This window comes from Paroedura picta, chromosome 6 (genome assembly GCF_049243985.1).
Source record: "Paroedura picta isolate Pp20150507F chromosome 6, Ppicta_v3.0, whole genome shotgun sequence".
In the NCBI taxonomy this organism is placed as follows: Eukaryota; Metazoa; Chordata; class Lepidosauria; order Squamata; family Gekkonidae; genus Paroedura; species Paroedura picta.
The window spans coordinates 121,233,615-121,260,657 of NC_135374.1; the positions used below are offsets into that span (position 1 = coordinate 121,233,615).

At 45.1% G+C, this 27,043-nt stretch overlaps 1 protein-coding gene and 1 non-coding gene across 3 annotated transcripts in view; both read left to right on the forward strand.

The window, feature by feature from the left end:
- Position 1: 1 nt before the first annotated feature.
- The window catches only part of GPALPP1 (GPALPP motifs containing 1), a 32,428-nt gene continuing 5,386 nt past the window's right edge, over positions 2 to 27,043 (forward strand). The window contains exons 1-6 of one of the 2 annotated variants that reach the window (XM_077344024.1): positions 2 to 245; positions 12,166 to 12,292; positions 16,591 to 16,671; positions 19,290 to 19,398; positions 24,718 to 24,852; positions 24,935 to 25,099. In XM_077344024.1, the coding sequence (XP_077200139.1) occupies positions 17 to 245; positions 12,166 to 12,292; positions 16,591 to 16,671; positions 19,290 to 19,398; positions 24,718 to 24,852; positions 24,935 to 25,099 (846 nt within the window). In that variant the 5' untranslated portion in view covers positions 2 to 16. The remainder of the gene's footprint in view (positions 246 to 12,165; positions 12,293 to 16,590; positions 16,672 to 19,289; positions 19,399 to 24,717; positions 24,853 to 24,934; positions 25,100 to 27,043) is intronic. The other variant, XM_077344026.1, reaches the window with a different exon arrangement.
- Positions 25,145 to 25,308, forward strand: LOC143840843 (U1 spliceosomal RNA). Its single transcript, XR_013232439.1, has one exon. It is a non-coding gene; the product is annotated as a U1 spliceosomal RNA (small nuclear RNA).

A 27,043-nucleotide genomic window follows, 5' to 3' on the forward strand; every position in this document is an offset into this window, starting at 1 on the left:
GCGCAAATTGTTGGCAATGCGCATGCGTCCCGGAAATACAGTCCCTTGTTCCCGCCCGCTACCGTTATGTCACCAGAAGCGGTCTCTCCGCGTTTCGGTGAAGAGCAGTAGTACGCGTGCTCTTTGCTTCCCCATCGCCTGCTTCTCCGACGGGCCTCTGCTCGCCATGGCCTCGCGTGATGTCATCGGGCCCGCCCTGCCGCCGGGCTTCACCCGCGCCTCGTCTCCTGACGACGCCAGGCAAGGTCAGCAGGAGGCCGCTCGCCCGCCCGCGGGGAAGGAGGGGGGTTACCGGCGCCCCGCCCCTTCTCCGAGCACGAAGGGACGCGAGGGGTGGGGTGCTTTCGCTTCCGTGGCCTCGGCTCTCCCGGTGGGTCATAGGACTTGTAGTCGCCGGCCTCTCCAGCTCGAAGTGAGGCCAACGGTGCATATCCATTCTGATATGCCGATCCGGGCTGGATTCCCCTCCCCTCCCCCACACGCAGACAGCGGGGGACGGGACCCCGGGCTAGTCACAGGCCTGTCTCTCACAGAGTAGTTCTCCCAGAGCTCTCTCAACCCCACCTGGGAAGGCAATTGCAAACTGCCCTGAAACTCCTGGTAGAGAAAAGCATCATATAAAAACTGACTGTTCGTCTTATGTAGGTTGTGTCAGGGGAACGGGCTTCATAATCTTGGCTTCATAATCCACACTTTCTGTGGAAAAGAGATTGCACTTTAACCCTGCTTCTTTCTTTCTTGAAGTGTTCTTTATTTATGCAGAATAAAATTATATACAGATTATGGAATAGCAAATGAAAGGGTAAAAAACACATATAAAGAGAAAAAAAGCAGGAAAAGAAAAGAATAATTAAGTAACATGGGGTTTAAAAATGACTTCCAAGTCTACTTGCAAGGAAAAAAAATTCTTAACTCCCCCCCCCCCCCCAAATATATAAACTTGCTGTATCATAATATCTGTTGTTGTTGTTAGGTGCGAAGTCGTGTCCGACCCATCGCGACCCCATGGACAATGATCCTCCAGGCCTTCCTGTCCTCTACCGTTCCCCCGGGGTCCATTTAAGTTTGCACCGACTGCTTCAGTGACTCCATCCAGCCACCTCATTCTCTGTCGTCCCCTTCTTCTTTTGCCTTCAATCGCTCCCAGCATTAGGCTCTTCTCCAGGCAGTCCTTCCTCCTCATGAGGTGGCCAAAGTATTTGAGTTTCATCTTCAGGATCTGGCCTTCTAGGGAGCAGTCCGGGCTGATCTCCTCTAGGACTGACCGATTTGTTTGCCTTGCAGTCCAAGGGACTCGCAAGAGTCTTCTCCAGCACCAGAGTTCAACAGCCTCAATTCTTTGACGCTCGGTCCAACGTTCGCAGCCATACATTGCACCTGGGAATACCATTTGTTGTTATTGTTATGTGCGAAGTCGTGTCCGACCCATCGCGACCCCATGGACAATGATCCTCCAGGCCTTCCTGTCCTCTACCATTCCCCGGAGTCCATTTAAGTTTGCACCTACTGCTTCAGTGACTCCATCCAGCCACCTCATTCTCTGTCGTCTCCTTCTTCTTTTGCCCTCGATCACTCCCAGCATTAGGCTCTTCTCCAGGGAGTCCTTCCTTCTCATGAGGTGGCCAAAGTATTTGAGTTTCATCTTCAGGATCTGGCCTTCTAAAGAGCAGTCAGGGTTGATCTCCTCTAGGACTGACCGGTTTGTTCGCCTTGCAGTCCAAGGGACTCGCAAGAGTCTTCTCCAGCACCAGAGTTCAAAAGCCTCAATTCTTTGACGCTCGGCCTTCCTTATGGTCCAACTTTCGCAGCCATACATTGCAACTGGGAATACCATAGCCTTGACTAAACGCACTTTTGTTGGCAGGGTGATGTCTCTGCTTTTTAGGATGCTGTCTAGATTTGCCATAGCTTTCCTCCCCAGGAGCAAGTGTCTTTTAATTTCTTTGCTGCAGTCCCCATCTGCAGTGATCTTGGAGCCCAGGAAAATAAAATCTGTCACTATCTCCATTTCTTCCCCATCTATTTGCCATGAATTGAGAGGGCCGGATGCCATGATCTTTGTTTTCTTGATGTTGAGTTTCAAGCCAACTTTTGCACTCTCCTCCTTCACCTGCATCAACAGGCTCTTTAGTTCCTCTTCACTTTCTGCCATTAGAGTGGTATCATCTGCATATCTGAGGTTGTTGATATTTCTCCCTGCAATCTTGATCCCAATTTGTGACTCCTCTAATCCCGCATTTCTCATGATGTGCTCTGCATACAAGTTAAATAGGCAAGGTGACAGTATACAGCCTTGCCGAACTCCTTTCTCAATTTTGAACCAGTCAGTGATTCCATGTTCAGTTCTGACTGTTGCTTCTTGACCTGCATATAAATTTCTCAAGAGACAAATAAGATGCTCTGGTATTCCCATCTCTTTAAGAACTTGCCACAATTTGTTGTGCTCCACACAATCAAAGGCTTTAGCATAGTCAATGAAGCAGAAGTAGACGTTCTTCTGGTACTCCCTAGCTTTCTCCATGATCCAACGTATGTTGGCAATTTGATCTCTAGTTCCTCTGCCTCTTCGAAATCCTGCCTGTACTTCTGGAAGTTCTCGGTCCACATATTGCTGGAGCCTAGCTTGTAGGATTTTGAGCATAACTTTGCTAGCATGAGAAATGAGTGCAATGGTGCGGTAGTTTGAACATTCTTTGGCATTGCCCTTCTTTGGGATTGGAATGTAAACTGACCTTTTCCAATCCTGTGGCCATTGTTGAGTTTTCCAAATTTGCTGGCATATTGAGTGTAGCACTTTTACTGCATCGTCTTTTAAGATTTTGAATAGTTCAACTGGAATGCTGTCACCACCACTAGCTTTATTGTTGCTCAGACTTCCTAAGGCCCATTTGACTTCACATTCCAGGATGTCTGGCTCCAGGTCAGTAACTACCCCACTGTGGTCATCAGGGATGTTAAGCTCGCTCTTGTATAGTTGTTCTGTATAATTTTGCCACCTTTGTTTAATCTCTTCTGCTTCTGTGAGGTCCCTACCATTTTGGTCCCTTATCATACCCAACTTTGCATGAAACGTTCTCTTCATATCTCCAATTTTCTTGAAAAGATCTCTGGTCCTTCCCATTCTATTCTTTTCTTCTATTTGTTTGCACTGTTCATTTAAGAAGGCATTCTTATCTCTTCTAGCTTTTCTCTGGAATTCTGCATTCAATTGGGTGTATCTTTCTCTTTCTCCCTTGCCTTTCACTTCCCTTCTCTCCTTAGCTATTTGTAAAGCTTCCTCAGACAGCCAATTTGATTTCTTGCATTTCTTTTTCTTTGGGATGGTTTTAGTTGCTACCTCTTGTACAATGTTGCGAACCTCAGTCCATAGTTCTTCAGGCACTCTGTCTATCAGATCTAATTCCTTAAATCTATTTGTCACCTCTACTGTGTATTCGTCGGGGATATGATTTAGTTCATACCTGAGTGGCCTAGTGCTTTTCCCTACTCTCTTCAATTTAAGCCTAAATTTTGCAACAAGAAGCTCATGATCTGAACCACAATCAGCTCCTGGTCTTGTTTTTATTGACTTGATAGAACTTTTCCATCTTTGGCTGCAGAGCACATAGTCAATCTGATTTCTGTGTTGACCGTCTGGTGATGTCCATGTGTAGAGTCGTCTCTTGGGTTGTTGGAAAAGAGTGTTTGCTATGACCATTGTATTCTCTTGACAAAATTCTACCAGCCTGTGCCCTGCTTCATTTTGTACTCCAAGGCCAAACTTGCCTGTTATCCCGGTTATCTTTTGGCTTCCTACTTTAGCATTCCAATCCCCCATGATGATAAGCACATCATTTTTTGGCGTTGCTTCTAGAAGGTGTTGTAGGGCTTCATAGAACTGATCAACTTCATCCTCTTCAGCAGCAGTGGTTGGGGCATAGACCTGGATCACTGTGATGTTGAATGGTTTGCCTTGGATTCGAACTGAGATCATTCTGTCATTTTGGGGATTGTATCCCAAGACTGCTTTTCCTACTCTCTTATTGATTATGAAGGCTACTCCATTTCTTCTGCGAGATTCTTGTCCACAGTAGTATACCTGATGGTCATCTGAATTAAATTCACCCATTCCTGTCCATTTTAGTTCACTGATTCCTAAAATGTCGATGTTCAGTCTTGTCATTTCTTGTTTGACCACGTCCAGCTTACCTTGATTCATGGATCTGACGTTCCAGGTTCCTATGGAATAAAAATCTTTACAGCATCGGACTATCTTTTCGCCACCAGTTACTTCCACAACTGAGCGTCCTTTCGGCTTTGGCCCAGTCGCTTCATTCATTCTGGCGCTACTCGTACTAGCCGTCTGCTCATCCCCAGTAGCATATTGGACACCTTCCGACCTGAGGGGCTCATCTTCCGGCGTCATATCGTTATGCCTATTGGAACTGTCCATAGAGTTTTCATGGCAAAGAGACTGGAGTGGTTTGCCATTTCCTTCTCCAGTGGATCACCTTTTGTCAGAGCTCTCAGCTATGACCTGTCCGTCTTGGGTGGCCCTGCACGGTATAGCTCATAGCTTCACTGAACTACGCAAGCCCCCTTGCCACAACAAGGCAGCGATCCTTGAAGGGGGGGGAATACCATAGCCTTGACTAAACGCACTTTTGTTGGCAGGGTGATGTCTCTGCTTTTTAGGATGCTGTCTAGATCAGTGGTCCCCAACCTTTTTATCACCGGGGACCACTCAACACTTGACAATTTTACTGAGGCCCGGTGGGGGGGGTAGTTTACTCCTCTAGTCTCAACCACTGCCCTTACGCTCTCTGATCGCTATGGTAATGTTTAAACATCCCTTCAAAATGAGATACAGACACGCCACAACAATGAACATAAGGAACATTTTATTTTTATGGAAATTTTAACTAATGACAATGACAAATCAATGGGAACCCTGAGCTTGTTTCTCTGCAACGAGATAGTCCCATCTGGGAGTGATGGGAGAAAATGACACCTGAAGTGTGTTGTAAAGGGCCGGGGGGGGGGGGGGAGAAGGCGTCCTTTCCAATTAGTCGAAAGACCACATGTGGTCCGCAGCCCACAGCCCACAGCCCACAGGTTGGGGATCGCTAGTCTAGATTGGTCATAGCTTTCCTCCCCAGGAGCAAGCGTCTTTTAATTTCTTTTCTGTAGTCCCCATCTGCAGTGATCTTGGAGCCCAGGAAAATAAAATCACTATCTCCATTTCTTCCCCATCTATTTGCCAGGAATTGAGAGGGCTGGATGCCATGATCTTTGTTTTCTTGATGTTGAGTTTCAAGCCAGCTTTTGCACTCTCCTCCTTCACCCGCATCAACAGGCTCTTTAGTTCCTCTTCACTTTCTGCCATTAGAGTGGTATCATCTGCATATCTGAGGTTGTTGATATTTCTCCCTGCAATCTTGATCCCAATTTGTGACTCCTCTAATCCCGCCTTTCATATTATGTGCTCTGCATATAAGTTAAATAGGCAAGGTGACAGTATACAGCCTTGAGCGAACTCCTTTCTCAATTTTGAACCAATCAGTGATTCCATGTTCAGTTCTCACCGTTGCTTCTGGACCTACATATATGTTTCTCAAGAGACAAATAAGATGCTCTGGTATTACCATCTCTTTAAGAACTTGCCACAATTTGTTGTGCTCCACACAATCAAAGGCTTTAGCATAGTCAATGAAGCAGAAGTAGATGTTCTTCTGGAACTCCCTAGCTTTCTCCATGATCCAGCGTATGTTGGCAATTTGATCTCTAGTCCTCTGCCTCTTCTGTACTTCTGGAAGTTCTCGGTCCACATATTGCTGGAGCCTAGCTTGTAAAGTTTTGAGCATAACTTTGCTATCATGAGAAATGAGTGCAATGGTGCGGTAGTTTGAACATTTTTTGGCATTGCCCTTCTTTGGGATTGGAATGTAAACTGACCTTTTCCAATCCTGTAGCCATTGTTGAGTTTTCCAAGTTTGCTGGCATATTGTGTGTAGCACTTTTACTGCATGATATCCTAATATCTAATATAACACATATTCTAAGAAACATAGAATCATCCATATCAAATATTTATAACCATACCTTTGTTTTACAGTTTTTGTTCAATATAAATTTTCCATAGAAGAAGAAGAGTTGGTTCTTATATGCCGCTTTTCCCTACCCGAAGGACGCTCAAAGCAGCTTACAGTTGCCTTCCCATTCCTCTCCCCACAGCAGACACCCTGTGGGGTTGGTGAGGCTGAGAGAGCGCTGATATCACTGCCTGGTCAGAACAGTTTTATCAGTGCCGTGGCAAGCCCAAGGTCACCCAGCTGGTTGCATGTGGGGGAGTGCAGCATCGAACCTGGCATGCCAGATTAGAAGTCCGCACTCCTAACCACTACACCAAACTGGCTCTCAGTTTGGTGTTTGTGTCAAAGTCTGAGGTATAATTGTTTTCTACATTGATGATTAGTTTTGAAAACTAGCCAACTCCATAACTTTACATTGTCATTCATAGATTGTAGGTGTTTCTTATGACTTCCATTTTTTTGCCCATTTAATTCTTGCCGCAACTGAAAATGATCCAAAAAATCTTCCTACAGAATTTAAGGAATTCTCTAAAATCCCTAATAAATAGGCTTCTGGTTTAAAATTAATAGTTTGCCCCAAATTTTAGAAATGTCCTTATGAAATTTAATTTATTTATGTTTGTTTGTTTGTTTATTCATATGCCGCCCTGTCCGAACACATGAACAATACATGAAACAATCTATATTAATAACCGTACAATAACATTAATAACAATGGCTGCAACAGTATAACAATATAAAAGTTTAATGGTACAAACAATGCAACAGTGCAACAGCGCAACAAGTTCAGAGCACTCTGGTGGGGTTCTGGGAGAGGGGGGAGCAGGGGCCCTTCAGTCACTTTTGGTTATTGGTTATGCCTGGTTTCAACCAAATGCCTGGCAGAAGAGCTCCTTTTTGCAGGCCCTGTGGAACTGTTTAAATTCCATCAGGGCCCTGATCTCCGGGAGGTCATTCCAGCAGGTGGGGGCCAGGACAGAGAAGGCTTTGGCCCTGGTTGAGGCCAAGGCGGACTTCTTTAGGTCCAGGGACCATTAGTCGGTTGGTGGCGATGGAGCACAGAGCTTTTTGGGGGGCATAGGCAGGGAGGCAGTCCCTCAGGTACACTGGGCCCTGACTGCGTATGGCCTTGAAGGTAATTACCAAAACCTTTAGTCTGATCTGGAATTCAACTGGCAACCACTGCAGTTGGTGGAGAATGGGCTGGATGTGGGACCTCCATGGTGTTGCTGTGAGGATCCTGGTGGCTGCGTTTTGGACCAGCTGTAGTTTCTGGGTCAAGGCTAAGGGCAGGACTGCGTAGAGCGAGTTACAGAAGTCCAGTCTAGAGGTGACCGTCACATGGATCACTGTAACTAGGTGTTACAGCTTGGCTTTTCTCTCCAAAATTGTTTTCTTTTTGACAATTCCACCATTGGTTGTAAAATGTACCTGGCTTTTATCTGGATTCTTACCCTATTCCTTTTTTCTATTAGAATAATGGAAGGGATCACCTGGGTCATCTAGTCCAACCCCCTGCACTATGCAGCACACTCACATCCCAATCACTCATCCACTGTAACCTGCTACCCCATTGAGCCTTCACAGAATCAGCTTCTCTGTTAGATGGCTATCCAGCCTCTGTTTAAAAATTTCCAAAGATGGAGAACCACCTCCCTAGGAAGCCTGTTCCACTGAGGAACCGCTCTGTCAGGAACTTTTTCCAGATATTTAGATGGAATTTCTTTTGAATTAATTTCATCCTATTGGTTTGGTCTGTCTGGGGCACAAGAGAACAACTTTGCTCCATCCTCTATATGGCAGCCTTTTAAATACTTGATGGTTATCAAATTCCTCTCAGTCGTCTCTTCTCCAGGCTAAACAGACCTTGGGTCCTTCACCACAGTCATATCTCCCATCTTGATTAGTTCCTTATATAGCAAGTCTTCTATAGTATTTTTGAACATGAAAAAAATCCTCTTTCCCTGCATTTGGAGCATAAATTCCTACTACCAAAACCTTCATTTCATTAAGTATAATTTCAATCAATAAAAATCTACCCATATTATCAGCCATCATTATTTTTTTTCAACTTCTCTTTGACCGTTTATGCACTGGGACCTTCACTGCCCCAGCTCCTGTGCAGGATCACAAATCAGGGGCAGACGACGTGCACCAGGCCAAGTGCTCCCCCATGTGGGTGCAGGAAGAGGTGGGACAACCTGCCACGACTAAAACTCCAGCTTGCATCCTTGCATGAAACCTCCAGTGCATAAACGGTCTTTAACATACATCACAATTCCATTTTTCTTACCATGTTGGCAAGTTGCTATAAATTCCTTACTTAATTGTTAATCAATTTTTTTGCTTCTTGAGTGATTTGTGTCTCCCATATATCTCCATTAAATAAACAATTTGACATTCCTTTTGTTTTAAATACTGAAAAATATTTTCTTTTACATGGTTTATTCAACCCGTTCACATTCCAAGATAGAATGTTCATATCCTTACCGTACATTTTAAATTGGTCCTATGTATATAAATTTCTTTATCGTACTTCAAGTCCTTTTTATACTTAGACATAAAGTTTTTAGCTATTTGGATGTTTGTCCAACTCTTCTTTACTCCCTTAAACATAGAAGATATTCCCTCTGGTACTTCCCAATGGAAATAAACACCACTGTTTTTTGAGGGCCTCGGTTACAAAACTATAATTCTGCAATACCTGCATTGGCATTTCTTTCATTAAGATAATTTCTTTACCCTCTATTTTTAACTTATACTCATAATAATGAGCATGAAGTACAGCATCTCACATTGACTTTCAAGTAAACCTAACCAAAATATCCCTTGGTAAATTTTTCTCTTTTGCCATTCTAGAGTTCACCCGAAAAACCTCATCAGTCTCAATGTCAAAATCATAGAATCATAGAGTTGGAAGGGGCCTCCTTCACCTCATCCACCAACTATTGCTTGTTGGTCAGTATTAAGTCCAGTATGGCTGAACCTCTTGTGGGTTCATCTACCATTTGATAAATGAAATTGTCAGCCAGGCAGGTCAGAAAGTTGCATGACTGAGGACGCTTCGCAGAGTTTGTTTCCCAGCACACATCTGGGAAATTGAAGTCACCCATGATGACAAGGTCCTGCCGCTTGGATATTTTCTCAAGCTGCTCACAAAGTGCAGCATCCACATCCTCTCGTTGGTCAGGCAGTCGGTAGCAGACACCAACCACCACACTGTTTGTTTTCCCCTTGCTTATTTTCACCCAGATGCTTTCCACTGTAGATATGCTCTCCTTCACTAGAATTTCCTGACAGGTAAGCCCTTTCCTCACATACAGTGCCACTCCTCCACCTCTTTGATCTATTCTGTTTTTTGGGAACAGTTCATATCCATCCACCATTACATTCCAGTCATTAGAATCATTCCACCAAGTTTCTGTGATGCCTACTAGATCATACCTTTCCATCAGCATGAGAAGTTCCAGCTCTTCCTTCTTATTGCCCATGCTTTGGGCGTTAGTATAAAGACATCTGAATCCTTTTACTTTTGGTTCCCTATGAGCTGGCCTTGCTGGTTGGGCTGCCTCCGATCGTTCTCCTTCCTTACACTCCCTATGTTGATCGTCTCCTTCCCCTTGTGGCTTCAGTTTAAAGCTCTCCTGATGAATCTCCCCAGGTTCCTGCCAAACACATTCTTCCCCAGCTTCGATAAGTGCAGTCCATCAGGTGCTAGTAGGCCTTCCTCAAGAAAGCCTATCCCATGGTCCCAGAAACCAAATCTCTCCTGCCGGCACCAACTACACAGCCACTAATTCACCTCCATTATCTTCCTCTTCCCTTGACAGGCAAGATTGAAGAGAATGCCACTTGTGCCCCCATTTACTTGAGCTTCCTCCCCAGATCTTGATAGTCTTTTTTAATAGGAGCGATGGTATTCAGGGACATGTCATTTGTTCCCACGCGATCCGTAGATTTGAGGAGTTTGGGCAGCCATTCTGAAACGTCTTTAATTTTCGCCCCTGGCAAGCAACACACCAGCCACATGGCGATCCATTCCTCTTAGCAGGGAGTCTCCAATTACCAGTACTCTTTTTTTTTCTTCTCAACTCCATTTCCTTGTATCCCCTTGGGCTCTTCACTTTGGCTTAGACTTTGTTTTGGGACCTCTTCCCTTGTTGACCATTGCACCTCCTCTGCAAGCGCCTGAAATCTATTCTGGAGCTCCAAAGGCCCCGAGAACCTTCGCACTCTACGCCATTGAGTCTTTTTCCGAACTGTCTGCAGAGGTTCCGTAGTGAGGTCAATCTCCTTATCCTCTTCAGGACTGGTTGTATCTTCTTTATTTCGAGTTGCACGGCTGTGGTCTATGAACTCCTTCCCTTTCTTACTTTGGGTCAGAGTAATAATGCCGTCTTCTAATCCCCTAATCCTTTCCTCCAAAAGTCTTACCAGCTTACACTTGGGGCAGATGTACTCCATCTTGTCTTCTGGGAGGAAGGCAATCATGTCACACTCACTGCAGATGATGGGATGAGTGTCCTGGAGGTCCATTGTAAGTTCTAGGCAGTGCAAGTACTAGGGAAATATAATCTACTGATTCTAATTACTCAGCCAAGAACCCCAGGCTAAGAGCCACAGGCCAAGAGCCCTTTGTCTCTCGCCAAAGGCTTGTGCCTCTGGCAAGGAGCAGCCCTTTTTAATCCTCCCAGCAATCACCTCACGCAGTCAGCACAATAGCCTCACCTGGTCAGCAGAAACACTCCCCTGTAGCTCTCTCCACATGCTCTCAGTTGTCTGAGCTCTGCCTCGGGCGAGGAGCAGCCCTTTTTAATCCTCCCAGTAATCACCTCACCTAGTCAGCACAATAGCCTCACCTGGTCAGCAGAAACACTCCCCAGTAGCTCTCTCCATGTGCTCTCAGTTGTCTGAGCTCTCTTCTTTCTCTTCTTTGTTTAATTTCTGAGCAAAAGTTGAGAGATTTTGCCATGAGTATCTTCACTCCCTGTCTCTTCCAGGGCTCTAATTCTTAAGAATTTTTCCTTCTGTTTAATTTCTATCATCAGTCTTTTGTTGTCAACCTTTTCTCTTTCTTCCTCCAAATCCTCAGTACGTTCTTCCAGAGGATTCACTTTGTCATTTATAACATTAAAGTCTTCTACAATCTGCTTAATGTCCAGCTCCGTATCTGTAATCTTTGCTGTTTCCTTCTTAATATCTTTCCCACCTTCCTGTTTGTATCTACAATTGTCTCAGCCATTGGACTCATTTTTTTAATGAATTATATATTCTGCTTGTCTGGTGTTGCCGTTAATTAGCTGCTTGCACCTGAGTTTGGTTATGTTTCTGTGGAGTTATTATTGGCTGTCTTTGTAGCTGTTTTCGTTATCTTTATTTTCAACACTGCCTCTCAAGGTGCTGAGCAAGTCTTTAAGCAGTTCTTACTAATAGTATTACACTGCCTGTTCCTTTTCTCTTCAGTTCTGTTTTTCTTATCAGCGATTTGGCTTTGTTCTCACACAGACCCCCCCACAGCTAGGAGGCTCTTCACTCTCACACATTTTTCAATATAAGTGACCTTCAGTTTCAAGTTGTATCACAATCATAACAGTTGATAACAGTTTTTGAAATGAGCAACCTTCCAAACCTTTTCACAGAAAAGAGTCTGTGGGAAATGGCTCCTCCACCTGCAGTTCACATGCTTGAGGTGGGTGGGAATGGTAAATATTAACCTCTTCCTGTTCATTCCTCTGCAGTAACCCCACTCTTCTGGGCTTGAATAGAGGCCCTTGTGACACTTCTTTTTGCTCAAGTATTTTATAAAAGCAAGCCTAGAAAGACTGACATGTATCTTCCCTCCCAAGGAGCTCTGAGATAGAGCCTGTGATCAGGTCGGAAGCTCACTGGAAGTCCCTCACACTTCTTCTTTCAATTGTATAGTGAATAAATATAAACAACATTTTTAATTGTTACTCCTTTTCATTTATTTTTAGCAAGATAATGTATATGCCTCCGGGGAGGGCGGTATATAAATATAATAAATAAATAAACAAAAATAAAGGCAAAACACAGTTGTACAATTATGCCAAACAGATAAATGTGATGCATTTAGTTGCAGGGCCAGCATTGCCTCCTGACTACAAAAGGCAGGATTATGATCAAGACGGCCCCTCTCCTCATGTGCCTAGAGAAGCAGATACGGATTCTGAAGATGACAGAGATGCCAGCCAAACTCCCAGGTCTGTGCACTGGCATTTCCTATCTAGCTGCCTTCTACTGAATCAGTTTCCTGGAAGGTCAACACAGCTTGGCTATCTTTCTCAGCCTGATCTTTTGAGGTGTTTCTCACTGGAGATGCCAGCAAGCGAACTTGAGACTATGAGCAGTGCATTTACCTCACCTGCTAGACACAGCACTTTTTGTGTCACACACCTGTGGCTACAACATAGTTTTGTATGTGGTTTGTGGTTTGAGATGAAGGCTTGATAAGAGACAGATTGTTTTAAAACACAGCTTATCAAATGAAATAAACTCTTCCATCTGTTTTCAGAACTTGAGATGCCAAAGCAGCATCTCTCTTAAAGGTGTACTTCAGTACGGTCTAAGGAACCGTAGATTAATTTACTAAGAAAACACGCATATAAGAATAAAATGCAAATTCTAATTTTTAAAAACTTTCAGAGTTTTTCATGATAGCAATATTTGCTGGTCACAGAGTTTTAGAGTGGTAGATGAGAGAGAAGGGGGAATATCAACTAAGCTATGATATGACCTTAGATGGGGGGAATAGACAGACATGGAGAGCCCTGAGAACATTTATATGGTGCAACCTTTACACCTGCAACACAGAGGTGTTTACAAAGACTTCTAGATCCTGGATAGCATAAAAGAAGCACTTGCTGAAAGTCAGCCAAGTGAAAGTATATTTCACTTCTGCCATGCTCTGCCTTGTGGAGGGGAGACTCTTTGGATAGAATCTTAGAGTTGGAAGGGGCTGTACAGGCATCTAGTCCCACCCCCTGCTTAATGCAGGATCAACCTCAAGCATCCAGGATAAGGATCTGTCCAGCTGCTGCTTGAAGACTGTTGGTGAGAGGAAGCTCACCACCTCCTTAGGCTGGCGCTTCCACCGCTCAACTACTTTCTGTGAAAAATTCTTCCCTTATATCTAGTTGATATCGTTCCCCCATAGTTTAAACCCAATACTGCAGATCTTATCCAACAACAACAACAAGCCTTTAATAGCATATAAAAGTACAATATAAGAAGGGAAAGTGCAAATGGATCCACTGCTAGTGAGAACAAATGCAAAGACATAGACATAATACATTCACGATTTCTCATGGCAAGATGTAAAAACTTTGCTACTGGTTCAATTATATCAGGGTTCTGGGATGTCAAAAGAAACTGAGTCTTTCGTTCATCCGAATGCAGTTCTCTTTTACACAGCAGTGAGTTAAGAAATTTGGCTCGGATCGAAGAATAAAATGGACAATGGAAGAAAACGTGTGTAATTGTCCACATGGGTACAACCTAGCTGAATACAGGATCTGTTGAAATCTCCCATATAGAACAGCAGAAGGTAGAGCATTAGTTCTAGCTAACATGAATGCTCTACGCTGTTGTGGGATGATTAGATGGTAGAAGTACGCAGCTAGGGGCTGAGAGCTTGGTGAGATCCCCAAGCTCAATGGCGAGCAAAAGTTTCTAGCTTTACTGCTGAGTTCCTGCAGTTCTATGTCTAACAGTCTGCGTTTAATTAAATTAAATGCAGACTTTTCAGATATCAGATACAAGGAGTCTAAAGATATGCCTCTAGATTTAATTTTTCCCTCAATGTGTCCTAACCAAGTAGATGACTCAATTTCATGTTCAGATAGCATGAGGGAAATTAGACTATTGGGGTCAGATCTAAAATGAATGCGAAGCCAGAACTTGATTGTTAACAACCATGCTCTGGTTTCCAATAGTCTTTGGCTGGTTTCTAGACATAGGACTGCATAAGAGACACAGTTCGGGGTCCCAAGGATTTTACGAAGGAAGACAGATTGGAGACTTTCGACTGCTTGGTTAAAAGCGTTGATCCAAATAGGGATGCCATAGAACAGTTGGGCACTTAGTTTCCCATTGAATACTTTGAGGGCTGCTGGCATGTACTGGTTACCACTGTTGTAGAAGAAACGTGTAATTGCCAGGGCACTAGTTTTTGCAGATGTGATTGCATATTTCCTCTGTGTAGCCCAATTTGCATTATGGTGAAAAAATATTCCCAGGTATTTGAAGCTTTTAACATGTTCAATGTTGTTACCTCTTACATTCCATTTAAGAGGCTTCCAAGGCTCTCCAAAACTCACAATTTTTGACTTCTCAAGGTTCAGAGCAAGTTTGTTTACTCCACAGAAGTCCAGGAATCAAACCAGTAAGCGTTTTAAGCCAATTTGTGAATGGGACAGCACTACCGCATCATCTGCGTATAAAAGCAGTGGGATGTGAAGAGAACCAATTTTTGGGCTATGGCCAGAATTGGGGGATAAGGATGGAGCAAGGTCATTTATAAAAAGGTTAAATAGGAGGGGAGCCAAAATGCATCCTTGTTTTACCCCTTTGTTGATTGGTATTTTAGGAGTAAGACTCCCAAGGGGGGTGAATTTGACTTGGCAACAGGTAGAAGAATAGAGTTTCCTTATAAGATATAGGAGTCTTTTATCTATCTTCATCTTTAACAGCTTATCCCAGAGAAGATCTCTAGGGATAGAATCAAAGGCCCCCTTAAGGTCCAGAAAAGCTGCAAAGAGCTTTAGACCCTCTTTCTTACTATATTTGTTGACAAGGTGGGCAAGGATGGTGCAATGATCAAGGGAGGATTTCCCTTGACAGAATCCAACCGGCTCAGGGCCTAGAATTGTTTCCTTAGTCAACCACAAGGTAAGTTTATTTGATAGGAGTTTGCATATAGCTTCCCAACAATAGAGAGAAGGCTGATGGGTCTATAATTGGTTGGGAGCGAGCGGTCACCCTTTTTAAATACTGGAACAAGGATTGCATTTGTCCATGAGTCAGGCATTAAGCCTGTTTTGTTAATTACAGTCAAGAGAGCAGCCCACCAGTCTGGGAAGGTTTTAAGCAGCTCGGGAGGGATCGCATCAGGTCCTGGTACTTTTCTAGGCTTTAGTTGATAAATACAAGCCCTGACTTCATCAGGCATCACTGGGGCCCAGTCTGGGATGTCTGACAGGTTGATCTCGGGGAGGCTACAGGAGCTTACTCTGTCCTCATGGAATAGGTTTAAGAAATATTCATACCAAGTAAGGGAGGGGATGAAGTTTGTTAAAGAAGATTTCTCATTAAAAGTTCCTGAAACTAGGACCCAGAATTGTCTTGTATTGTTGGTAATTGTAGCCTGCACAAATTGTTCCCATTGTTTTTTAATATAATCACTTTGCTTTTTCTTTGTTAGTTGATATAATTGATTTTTCAGATGGAAATATTCTGCAGGCATAAGCTTAGCACTGGATTCCCTATAATTACGATAAATGGCACGGATTTGAGATTTTAATTTGCAGCATTCATCATCAAACCAGGGATTTAGGGTTCTTCTTTGAGTTATTTTCTGTGAGTTTGATTGGGGGCTAAATAGCTGATGAATGTGAGTGATTATATTATTGTAAGAGGAAGCTCACCACCTCCTTAGGCTGGTGCTTCCACCGCTCAACTACTCTCTGTGAAAAATTCTTCCCTTATATCTAGTTGATATTGTTCCCCCATAGTTTAAACCCAATACTGCAGATCTTATCCCCTGTTGCCAACAGGAAACTTTCCCTGCCCTGCTCAAAGTGACAACCATTCAAATACTTAAAGACAGCCATCCTGTCCCCTCTCAGCCTCCTCTTCTCCCTGCTGAGCATTCCCAAGTCCCTTAGCCTTTCCTCATAGGGCTTGGTCCCCAGGCCCCAGCTCATCTTCATTACTCTCCTCTGAACCCTCTCAATTGTGTCTCAATCCTGTGAGGAGGACAGGGGTTGGTTCGTGTTGGGTCCCGCTGGAGCACCTTCAAATCTCTATGTGTTATCACAGGAGAGACCACCATGTTCTTCATCTGCAGGGGCCAGCAGCACTATTGGAAAGCACTCAACAGAGCCTGAAAAAAATTATGGAGCTCTGTGCATTTGTGTTTGTCACTTAGTTGCAGTAAAGTCTGTAAGATGATCTGTTTATGATACCTGATATTTACAATTCCTGAGTGGAAACTGTTGAGTGTTGTTTCTTGCCAAGTTGTTTCTTGCCATCAAGTCATAGCTGCCTTATGGTGCCCCTGGTGGGGTTTTCAAGACAATGCTGTTGCCCACCTCCACATCCTGAGCCTGGTATTTTTTTGTCGTCTTCCCTAAACCCTTCTTTGCTTTGGAGATGAGATTGGGTGAGCTGGGCCATCTAAGTCAAGGAGTTAGACGATATAAAACAAGTGACTTGTAAAATAATGTTCTTGTTTATTAATTATCTGTATCTTGGTAATTAAACTCTATTGCTGTGTATTCAGAAAACAGAGAAGACTTCAAGATAGATTCTTTGGACCTGCTCTTCCCCCTGGCTTTAAAAAACAGGATGATTCTCCAGAAAGGTAATCAAACTGAAGATTTATTTGCATGTATTACTTTAAAACTGCTTGCTCTTGCAATTTAGGGGCATTGTAGAGTTCTGCAGTGAATATTCTTTGCCTTTGTAAGGCATGAACCAAGGCTGAGTTTATGAACTAAAGTAAAAGGCTGAAAATATCTACCTACTGGGAGGGTGAGAGGGATAGATCAGCAGGCACGTTCTTCCACCCACTACTCTGTTCTTCCTGGCATTGCTGTGAGGCCCAGGACTACTACAGTCATTCTACAACAGGCTCTCTCAACCAGGATTTCATGATAGCGGTTTCTTGAATGGGTTGGAGTCAATTATACACACACACATACACACACACACATATATATCCCCTTCAAGGATTGCTGCCTTGTCGTGGCGAAGGGGCTTGCGTAGCTCAGTGAAGCTATGAGCTATGCCGTGCAGGGCCACGCAAGACGGACAGGTCATAACAAAGAGCTCTGACAAAAGGTGATCCACTGGAGAAGAAAATGCCAAACCACTCCAGTATCTTTGCCATGAAAACTCTATGGACAGTTCCAAAAGGCAAAACGATATGACGCCGGAAGATGAGCCCCTCAGGTCGGAAGGTGTCCAATATGCTACTAGGGATGAGCAGACGGCTAGTACGAGTAGCACCAGAATGAATGAAGCGACTGGGCCAAAGCCGAAAGGACACTCATTGTGGAAGGAACTGGTGGTGAAAAGGCAGTCTGATGCTGTAAAGACTTTTATTCTATAGGAACCTTGGGAGGTCAGATCCATGAATCAAGGTAAGCTGGACGTGGTCAAACACACGACAAGACTGAACATTGCCATTTTAGGAATCAGTGAACTCAAATGGATATCAATAGATGAATTTAATTCAGATGACCATCAGGTATACTACTGTGGGCAAGTATCTCTCAGAAGAACTGGAGTAGCCTTCATCATCATCATCATAATCAATAAAAGCAGTATTGGGATACAATCCCCCAAATGACAGAATGATCACATTTCGAATCCAAGGCAAACCCTTCAACATCACAGCAATCCAGGTCTATGCCCCAACCACTGCTGCTGAAGAGGATGAAGTTGACCAGTTCTATGAAGCCCTACAACACCTTCTAGAAGCAATGCCAAAAAATGATGTGCTTATCATCATGGGGGATTGTAATGCTAAAGTAGGAAGCCAAAAGATAAACGGGATAACAGGCAAGTTTGGCCTTGGAGTACAAATTGAAGCAGGGCACAGGCTGGTAGAATTTTGTCAAGAGAATACAATGGTCATAGCAAACACTCTTTTCCAACAACCCAAGAAATGACTACACATGGAAAACACCAGGCGGTCAACACAGAAATCAGATTGACTATGTGATCTGCAGGCAAAGATGGAGAAGTTCTATACAGTCAGTAAAAACATGACCAGGAGCCGATTGTGGTTCAGATCATCAGCTTCTTGTTGCAAAATTTAGACTTAAATTGAAGGAAGTAGGGAAAAGCACTAGGCCACTCAGGTATGAACTAAATCATAACCCTGATGAATATACAGTAGAGGTGACAAATAGATTTAAAGAATTAGATCTGATAGACAGAGTGCCTGAAGAACTATGGATGGTTTGTAACATTATATAAGAGGTAGCAACTAAAACCATCCCAAAGAAAAAGAAATGCAAGAAATCAAAATGGCTGTCTGAGGAAGCTTTACAAACAGCTGAGGAGAGAAGGGAAGTGAAAGGCAAGGAAGAAAGAGAAAGATACACCCAATTGAATGCAGAATTCCAGAGAATAGCTAGAAGAGATAAGAATGCCTTATTCAATGAACAGTGCAAACAAATAGGTAAATAGTGCTAAGCTAAAAACGCAGTGCTCTGCTCAGTAATTTCCGGGGATGTTAGGGCTATCTGGCTGCGACACCTCTCAACCCATTAATTGTCAGGATTGATTCAGCTGTTCTGGCTGGCTAGGAGGGTGTCACCTCCCTCCCTCACCGCTCCTTTTGTGTCCTGTCCCTCCCCAAAACTGCACACTCGGTGGAAGAGGACAGTCATCCCAGATAGGAGTCTATTATTCTTTGTTCAAGGATACACAAAAGGGTTAACCCCTAGAGCTGAATAATCCAAGATCCTAAAAGATCCTAAAATTTAGATAAAAGAAATCCTTACCAACAAAGCTTCATTGCATAATGGTGCTCTGACATAGTGACTCTCATGAGAAGACAGAGGGCCTAGTCGCTTGGACTAGGGACCAGTTCTACCATAGAAAGTCCTGGTCCTCCAATCAAAGGACTGATTGAAACTGCCAAACTGACATAATAGCTTGCAGCTGTTAAAACACCCAGATGAAGGGAGTTAACACCTCATGCCAGAACTGTAGAGCAAAGGTAAGAGGAAGAATGCAGAGCCTTTGATATTCACAGGCTTGGGAGAGGATGTCATTTCAAATGTGAAAAATGTCCCATCCTCACAGCACCTGAGCCAGTTTTCAGTATTTGGCAGGTGTCAGATGAGTGCCGTGGCAAGTAATCTTAGAATTAGGCCCAAGGAGAAGGGGCAGCCCCTCAGCCTGGATAGAACATGAGAGGTTTTGAAAGGTGTTCTGCTTCTGCTGAAAATGTATTTTGTTTTCCAGGCCGGTCATAGGTCCTGCTTTACCACCAGGCTTCAAGAAACTGTCAGAAGATGATGAAGAAAACAGAATATCCCCCAGGTCTTCTGTGCTGTCTCCGTCCCCATCCCAGGTGTGTAAGCCAAGTACAATCAACAGGATGATACATCCTGTGGACAATGCAAACTTCTGAAAACAAACAAAAATCTCAAACTGAGCTGAAACAAAGCATGACATGGTAAGCAGTCTAGAGCTACCTAGTCTGGAACAAGCTTACAAGTACTGGCATAAATCCCCAGTCTTTATACCTTGAGTAGAATCATAGAATCACAGAATCATAGAGTTGGAAGGGGCCACACAGGCCATCTAGTCCAACCCCCTGCTCAACGCATGATCAGCCCAAGGCATCCTAAAGCAGTGGTCCCCAACCTTTATTAGGCTGGGGACCGGCAGGGCATTGGGCCACGCCCACGCTTCTGGCCGCGCCCGCGGCCCGCGCATCGAGCCGCACCCGGCCGCGCCTGCGAGCCGCGCCCGCGGATCGGGCCGCACCCGGAAGCCACGCCCGCAGATCGGGCCGCGCCCGCCGATTCCTTCTCCCCGCCCTCCCGCAGTAAGAAGCTTCCCGGGCCGCAAGCTTGCGGCCTGGGAAGTTTTTTACTGCGGGGGGGGGCGGGGAGAGGGAGCTGCGGCCCGGCGCCAAGGCCTTCGCGGCCCGGCGCCGGGCCACGGCCCGCAGGTTGGGGACCACTGTCCTAAAGCATCCAAGAAAAGTGTGTATCCAACCTTTGTTTGAAGACTGCCAGTGAGGGGGAGCTCGCCACCTCCTTAGGCAGCCTAAGTAATACAACTTCTTGGCCATTCCATTCCAGGACAGTCCTAGTGACCTGTGCAAAGAGCCCTCTCCAGTAATTCTGGTTTTTGTACATTTCGAAAAGCCTTCCTAGCCCTCTCAGGGAGGCCACCGGGAGGGAGGGTCCAACAGAGAACAAGCCTGGTGTTTCTTGTGGAGCAGGCTCATTACTCTAAATGGACCCAGGACTTAACTTCCCACAATGAAGGGTTGCTCATGTAAAGTTGATGTGGTAAATGCAAAGAGAAGACAGCAGCTTCCATTGGAGGAGCTGGACTGACAATTTGTGTGCTTCTGGGTGCCCCCCAGAGGCTGCTTGCCTTCTGTGTTCACTGCTTCAAGCCAGGATCCTGCCTCCTGCATCCACACCTTCGATCTGCCCCCCCCTCCCCCCGCAATTGCCAAGGTGTGCTGTCTAGATCAGGTGCTGTCTAGATCAGGCAGAGCAGCTGATTTTGGAGCCAGCCAGGAGGTGAGGGACTTGGGGTGGAATTGGCAGAAGGCTCCACTCCTGCTGGAAGAGGGAGATGACATCGCACATATTAGGAGCAGCAACTACTGATCTGCTCCTTTATCCTTTCAGTTGAGTCACGCCAAGTGATTATTCGTGCCAGTGGGAAGTAGATCCTAAAGTCAGGCCCTTGAGTTAGATGGGTTTCCACTGGATCCTCTGCAATGGACACCCTCATAGAATCATAGAATCATAGAATCATAGAGTTGGAAGGGGCCATACAGGCCATCTAGTCCAACCCCCTGCTCAACGCAGGATTAGCCCTAAGCATCCTAAAGCATCCAAGAAAAATGTGTATCCAACCTTTGCTTGAAGACTGCCAGTGAGGGGGAGCTCACCACCTCCTTAGGCAGCCTATTCCACTGCTGAACTACTCTGACTGTGAAAAACTTTTTCCTGATATCTAGCCTATATCGTTGTACTTGAAGTTTAAACCCATTACTGCGTGTCCTCTCCTCTGCAGCCAACAGAAACAGCATCCTGCCCTCCTCCAAGTGACAACCTTTCAAATACTTAAAGAGGGCTATCATGTCCCCTCTCAACCTCCTTTTCTCCAGGCTGAACATTCCCAAGTCCCTCAACCTATCTTCATAGGGCTTGGTCCCTTGGCCCCAGATCATCCTCATCGCTCTCCTCTGTACCCTTTCCATTTTATCTACGTCCTTCTTGAAGTGAGGCCTCCAGAACTGCACACAGTACTCCAAGTGTGGTCTGACCAGTGCCGTATACAATGGGACTATGACATCTTGTTATTTTGATGTGATGCCTCTGTTGATACAGCCCAAAATGGCATTTGCCTTTTTTACCGCTGCATCACACTGCCTGCTCATGTTTAGTTTACAATCCACAAGTACCCCAAGGTCTCGTTCACACACAGTGTTACCTAGAAGCGTATCCCCCATCCAGTAAGCATGCTTTTCATTTTTCTGACCCAGATGCAGAACTTTACACTTATCTTTATTAAATTGCATCTTGTTCCCATTTGCCCATTTTTCCATTGTGTTCAGATCTCGTTGAACTCTGTCTCTATCTTCCGGAGTATTTGCCAGTCCTCCCAATTTGGTGTCATCTGCAAACTTGATGAGTAGTCCCTCCACCCCCTCATCTAGATCATTAATAAATATGTTAAATAGTACCGGGCTGAGCCCTGAGCCCTGAGGTACCCCGCTACTCACCTCTCTCCAGTCTGATGAAACACCATTGACAACAACACTTTGAGTGCGGTTCTCTAACCAATTCCCTATCCACCTGACTATCTGAAAATCCAGATTGCAGTCCTTCAATTTATCCATCAGAACATCATGGGGAACCTTGTCAAAAGCTTTACTAAAATGACATCAACCGAATTTCCCCGATCCAGCAAACCTGTTACTTGGTCAAAAAAGGAAACCAGGTTGGTCTGGCAGGACCTGTTGGAGACAAATCCATGCTGACTTTCATGGATCACCAAATTGTCCTCCAGATGTTTGCAGATCGCTCCCTTTAATATCTGCTCCATTATCTTCCCCACAACAGAGGTCAGACTCACTGGTCTGTAGTTTCCCGGGTCATCCTTCCTCCCTTTTTTGAAGAGCGGAATAACATTTGCTCTCTTCCAGTCCTCCGGGACATCTCCAGTCCTTAAAGAGGTTCCGAAGATGATGGACAAGGGCTGTGCAAGTTCCCTGGAAAGTTCTTTGAGTACTCTCGGGTGCATTTCATCCGGACCAGGGGATTTGAACTCATCCAGTGCAGCTAAATGCCTCTCGACAACCTCTCTATCCATGTTAACCTGCCACCCAGACACTGTCCTTTGGCTATGGCCATCTCTAGATGTGCCTAAACACTTTGACCTGTGGGAAAAAACAGATGTGAAATAGGCACTAAGCCTTTCTGCTTTCTCTGCATCTTCCATTAGAGTTTGTCCATCCGCACCCAACAGTGGGCCTATTGCCTCCTTTACTTTACGTTTGCTCCTCACATAACTGAAAAATATTTTCTTGTTACAATGGGCTTCCCTGGCCAATCTTAGCTCACTCTCAGCTTTGGCCTGTCTGATGATTGATCTACAGTGCCTAGTAACCTGTAGGTACTCTTCTTTAGAGCTCTGTCCTTCCCTCCATTTCCTGAACATTTTCCTTTTCTTTCTTAGTTCCTCTTGAAGTTCTCTGTTCATCCAAATAGGCTTCTTAGAGCTCCTGCAGTGTTTTCGTCTTTCTGGGATAGTCATTGATTGAGCATGCAATAGCTCCTGTTTGAGTAGCGCCCACCCTTCACATGCTCCCTTCCCTTCCAGCATTCTCGTCCATGGTATGACACTCATCATGTCTCTGAGTTTATTAAAGTTTGCCCTACGAAAATCCAACATCCGCGTCTGGCTACAAGCTTCCTTGGCTCCCCATCTCAAAAGGAATTCTGTGAGGACATGGTCACTTCCCCCTAGGGTCCCCACCTCCTTCACCTCATCCACCAACTCTTGCCTTAAGTCCAGTATGGCTGAACCTCTCGTGGGTTCATCTACCATTTGATAAATGAAATTGTCAGCCAGGCAGGTCAGAAACTTGCATGACTGAGGACGCTTCGCAGAGTTTGTTTCCCAGCACACATCTGGGAAATTGAAGTCACCCATGATGACAAGGTCCTGCCGCTTGGATATTTTCTCAAGCTGCTCAACAAAGTGCAGCATCCACATCCTCTCGTTGGTCAGGCGGTCGGTAGCAGACACCAACCACCACACTGTTTGTTTTCCCCTCGCTTATTTTCACCCAGATGCTTTCCACTGTAGATATGCTCTCCTCCACTAGAATTTCCTGACAGGTAAGCCCTTTCCTCACATACAGTGCCACTCCTCCACCTCTTCGATCTATTCTGTTTTTTCTGAACAGTTCAAATCCATCCACCATTACATTCCAGTCATGAGAATCATTCCACCAAGTTTCTGTGATGCCTACTAGATCATACCTTTCCATCAGCATGAGAAGTTCCAGCTCTTCCTTTTTATTGCCTATGCTTCGGGCGTTAGTATAAAGACATCTGAATCCTTTTACTTTTGGTTCCCTATGAGCTGGCGTTGCCGGTTGGGCTGCCCCCAATTGTTTTCCTTCCATACACTCCCTATGTTGATCGTCTCCTTCCCCTAGTGGCTTTAGTTTAAAGCTCTCCTGATGAATCTCCCCAGGTTCCTGCCAAACACATTCTTCTCGACAAGAGTTCTGGACAAGAGGCTGGATCTTCTGCACTGTCCCTTATGCTTTTCATGTCTGCCCGTTTTCTTGCCTCTGGATTTCTGCTGCTTTTCACTTGGGTTTCACCTCCTGCCAGTGCAGCATTTCTTAGCAAAAATCAAGATTTGGTAAAGATGCAATGCCTACCCTGGGCTCAGACTGCACATTGAGCAATGATTTCTTTAGGAGTCTGAAATGCCAAACTAGCGTGGCTGAATAATTAGTGACTGAGGCAGGCAGAGCCCTGGCCTGGGTAATCCAGGCTGGCCCATCTTGTCAGACCTTGGAAGCTAAGCAGGGTCAGCCCTGGCTAGAATTCAGATGGGAGACCCCCCAAAAAGGCTGGGATCATGACACAGAGGCAGGTTGTGGAAAAACACCTGTGTGTTTCTTTGCCTTGGAAATTTTGCTGCAAAGCTAGACTGGCTGCAGCTGGAGGGCAGCTCCCCAGCCCCTCTGTGGATGTGGGATTTTGGTGGCCTGCTTTGGTCAGGCTGGCCACAGCCCAGTTTGGCATTTGCTTTGGTGCTGAGAAATACATGGTTACCATCGGAGCATGCTTGGGAGTTTGCTTTTTGTAAACGAGGATGAAAGTAAGATATAGGCTGTCCCTGGTGCGTAGCATGGTGGCCAAGCAACCTGTCAGGAATCTCACTCTTGCCACAAACGCATACAATGTCCTTAGGCAAGTCTTCATTCTCAGCATCAGCTCCCCCCCCGGTCTTCAAGTGGGGAACGAATCTATCTTATAGGGTCATTATAAGGACTACAAGAAGTTCTTGAGACATTTTGAGACACGGTATACACACGGAATAGATTCTGTGGCCACTTTCCCACAGATTGGGAGGATGCAGTTTCATTTTTTCCTTCTTCTTCTTGGGACAGGCCAGCAATAGCAGTGAGGAGGAGGGAGGCATAATCGGCCCCGTGCCCACCAAGGGGCCAGCTGGATCAAGCGTTGCTGCGGACTTTGATTGCCGAGCTCGGAGAATGAAAGAGAAACTTCTTGGACACAACAGTGTAAGTGAAATTATTATTCCTGGAGGCCTAGCTGGCCTTTCCAGCCAGTGGGGATGCTTCTAATCTTGTTGTCTGTTTGCAGGATGAATCCAAAGAAGTCAAAAGAGAGTCTTGGATGACGGAACTTCCCCCAGAACTCAAAGGCTTTGGACTTGGTTCACGGACATTCAAAAGAAGAGCTGATGACAAATCAGGAGATAGATCTATTTGGACAGACACCCCAGCTGACAGAGAAAGGAAAGCCAAAGTGAGTTTTCTTTTCCACACGCCCATGCACCTGTTGTCAAGCAAAACAAAAACCTGGCAGGGGAGACACTGTGATCATAATGGTGGTTTTCCCAGGGTGAGGCTTATCCATTGCCCTCGGGGTGTGCTGACTCCTGCCATCTACCCAAATGTGGAAAACTCAACTGCATAATTAGTGGTAGTGCGGGATCATGTACGCACTTTCCCCTGATAGAAGAGAACCAGTTTCGTGCAGTGGTTCAGAGTGGCAGCTTCTAATCTGGCGAGCCGGGTTTGATTCCCCACTCCTCCTCCACATGCAGCCAGCTGGGTGACCTTGGGCCTGTCACAGCACTGATAGAACTGTTCTGATTGAGCAGGAATATCAGGGCTCCCTCAGTCTCGTCTCCCAGACAGGGTGTCTGTTGTGGAGAGAGGAAAGGGAAGGTGACTGTAAGCCACTTTGAGACTCTTTCTGGTAGAGAAAAGTGGGATATAAGAACCAACTCTTCTTCAAATGATTCAGAAGCAAACTGACCAACAGTAGCAGGAGAGAGATCTTGTAGTAGAGGGAAACAACTCTTTGAAGGGGTCAGCTCAAGGTATGACTGCAATACTTAAGGCAAAGTATTGGGGATTATTAGGAAGGGGATTGAAAACAAATCAGCCCGTTTTAGAATGCCCCTGTATACAGTGACGGTGTGGCCTCATTTGGAATGCTGTGTACAGTTCTGGTCCCCATAACTCAAAAAAATTATTCTAGCCTTGGCAAAGCAACTCAAATGATGTTTACTTCCCTGTGAAGAAGAGCAAAAGAGGTTGGTGCTCTTTAGCATGGAGAACCAAAAGCCTGGTGACATGACAGAGGCTTACAAAATTATGCCTGGGAGAGAGAAAGTAGAGAAAGAAGTCCTTTTCTCCCTTTATCTGCAGGCATGAATAGGCTGGTGGTCCCTGGCCTCTGAGAGGTATGCCTGGCCTCAGCCAGGGCCAGGGCTTTTTCAGTCCTGGCCCCTGCCTGGCAGAATGAGTTCCTGGATAAAATGGAGCTCTTCTGCCAGACTTTTGGTTGAGGCTAGGACCGGAAGATCCTGAGTCTCCCCCCTTGTTTCCCTCCCCTTAGGGGGTGTTTACTGTAACATCAACTGCCAATGGCAGGTTATGAGCTGGTTGATCAGGCTTTCATGGAGGGTGGGAATTAGGCCACTATTATTAGGTCTCTTTAACTGTAATTCTGGATTTTATTGTGTTGGGATTTTAACTTGTAATCTTCCGCGAGCTGGTATTTCTGTGAGTGGCAGAAAATAAATCCAAAAATAAATCCAAAAATTCAAAATAAATAAAACAAGAACTTCTGAGCACTCCATGAAATTAATGGGCATTAACCTTAGAACATATGCAGAGAGTCATAAACACGTGGAATTCCCTGCTGCGAGAAGTTGTGGCGACTACAAGCATAGACAACCTCAAAGATGGATATGGAGCAGAGGCCCAGGAGCGGCTCTTAGACACGAGCTCTTGATAGAAGACTGAGGCAGGGATGCTCTGTCCTCTTGGTGCTTGGGGGAGCACAAGAGTGGGAGGGCTTTTGCATCTCTGGCCCCCCGGTGGGCTGGCCCTGGGTTTTTGCCACTGTATGGCACAGAGTGCAGGTTGGGATGGGCCAGTAGGGCCGCTTGTTGTTACAAAAATTATTTTCTCTGAATTTCTATGCTGCTATTCCCAGAGGGTCAGAATGGCTTACAACATTCTCCTTCGGTGGGGGAAGTCCTTCAGGAATGGTTGGGTCATGTCTCTACTTGCTTGAGTCAGGGCTATAGGTGTGACCTAACCATTCCTGGAGGACTTCACTTCTCTGAAGGAGTCTTCGGGTAAGCTGGTTATCTGTTTTACAATAAAACATAGTTAGATTTTGAAATTTAAACAATGAAACATTTAAAATCTAATGTCCTTATATGATACTGTA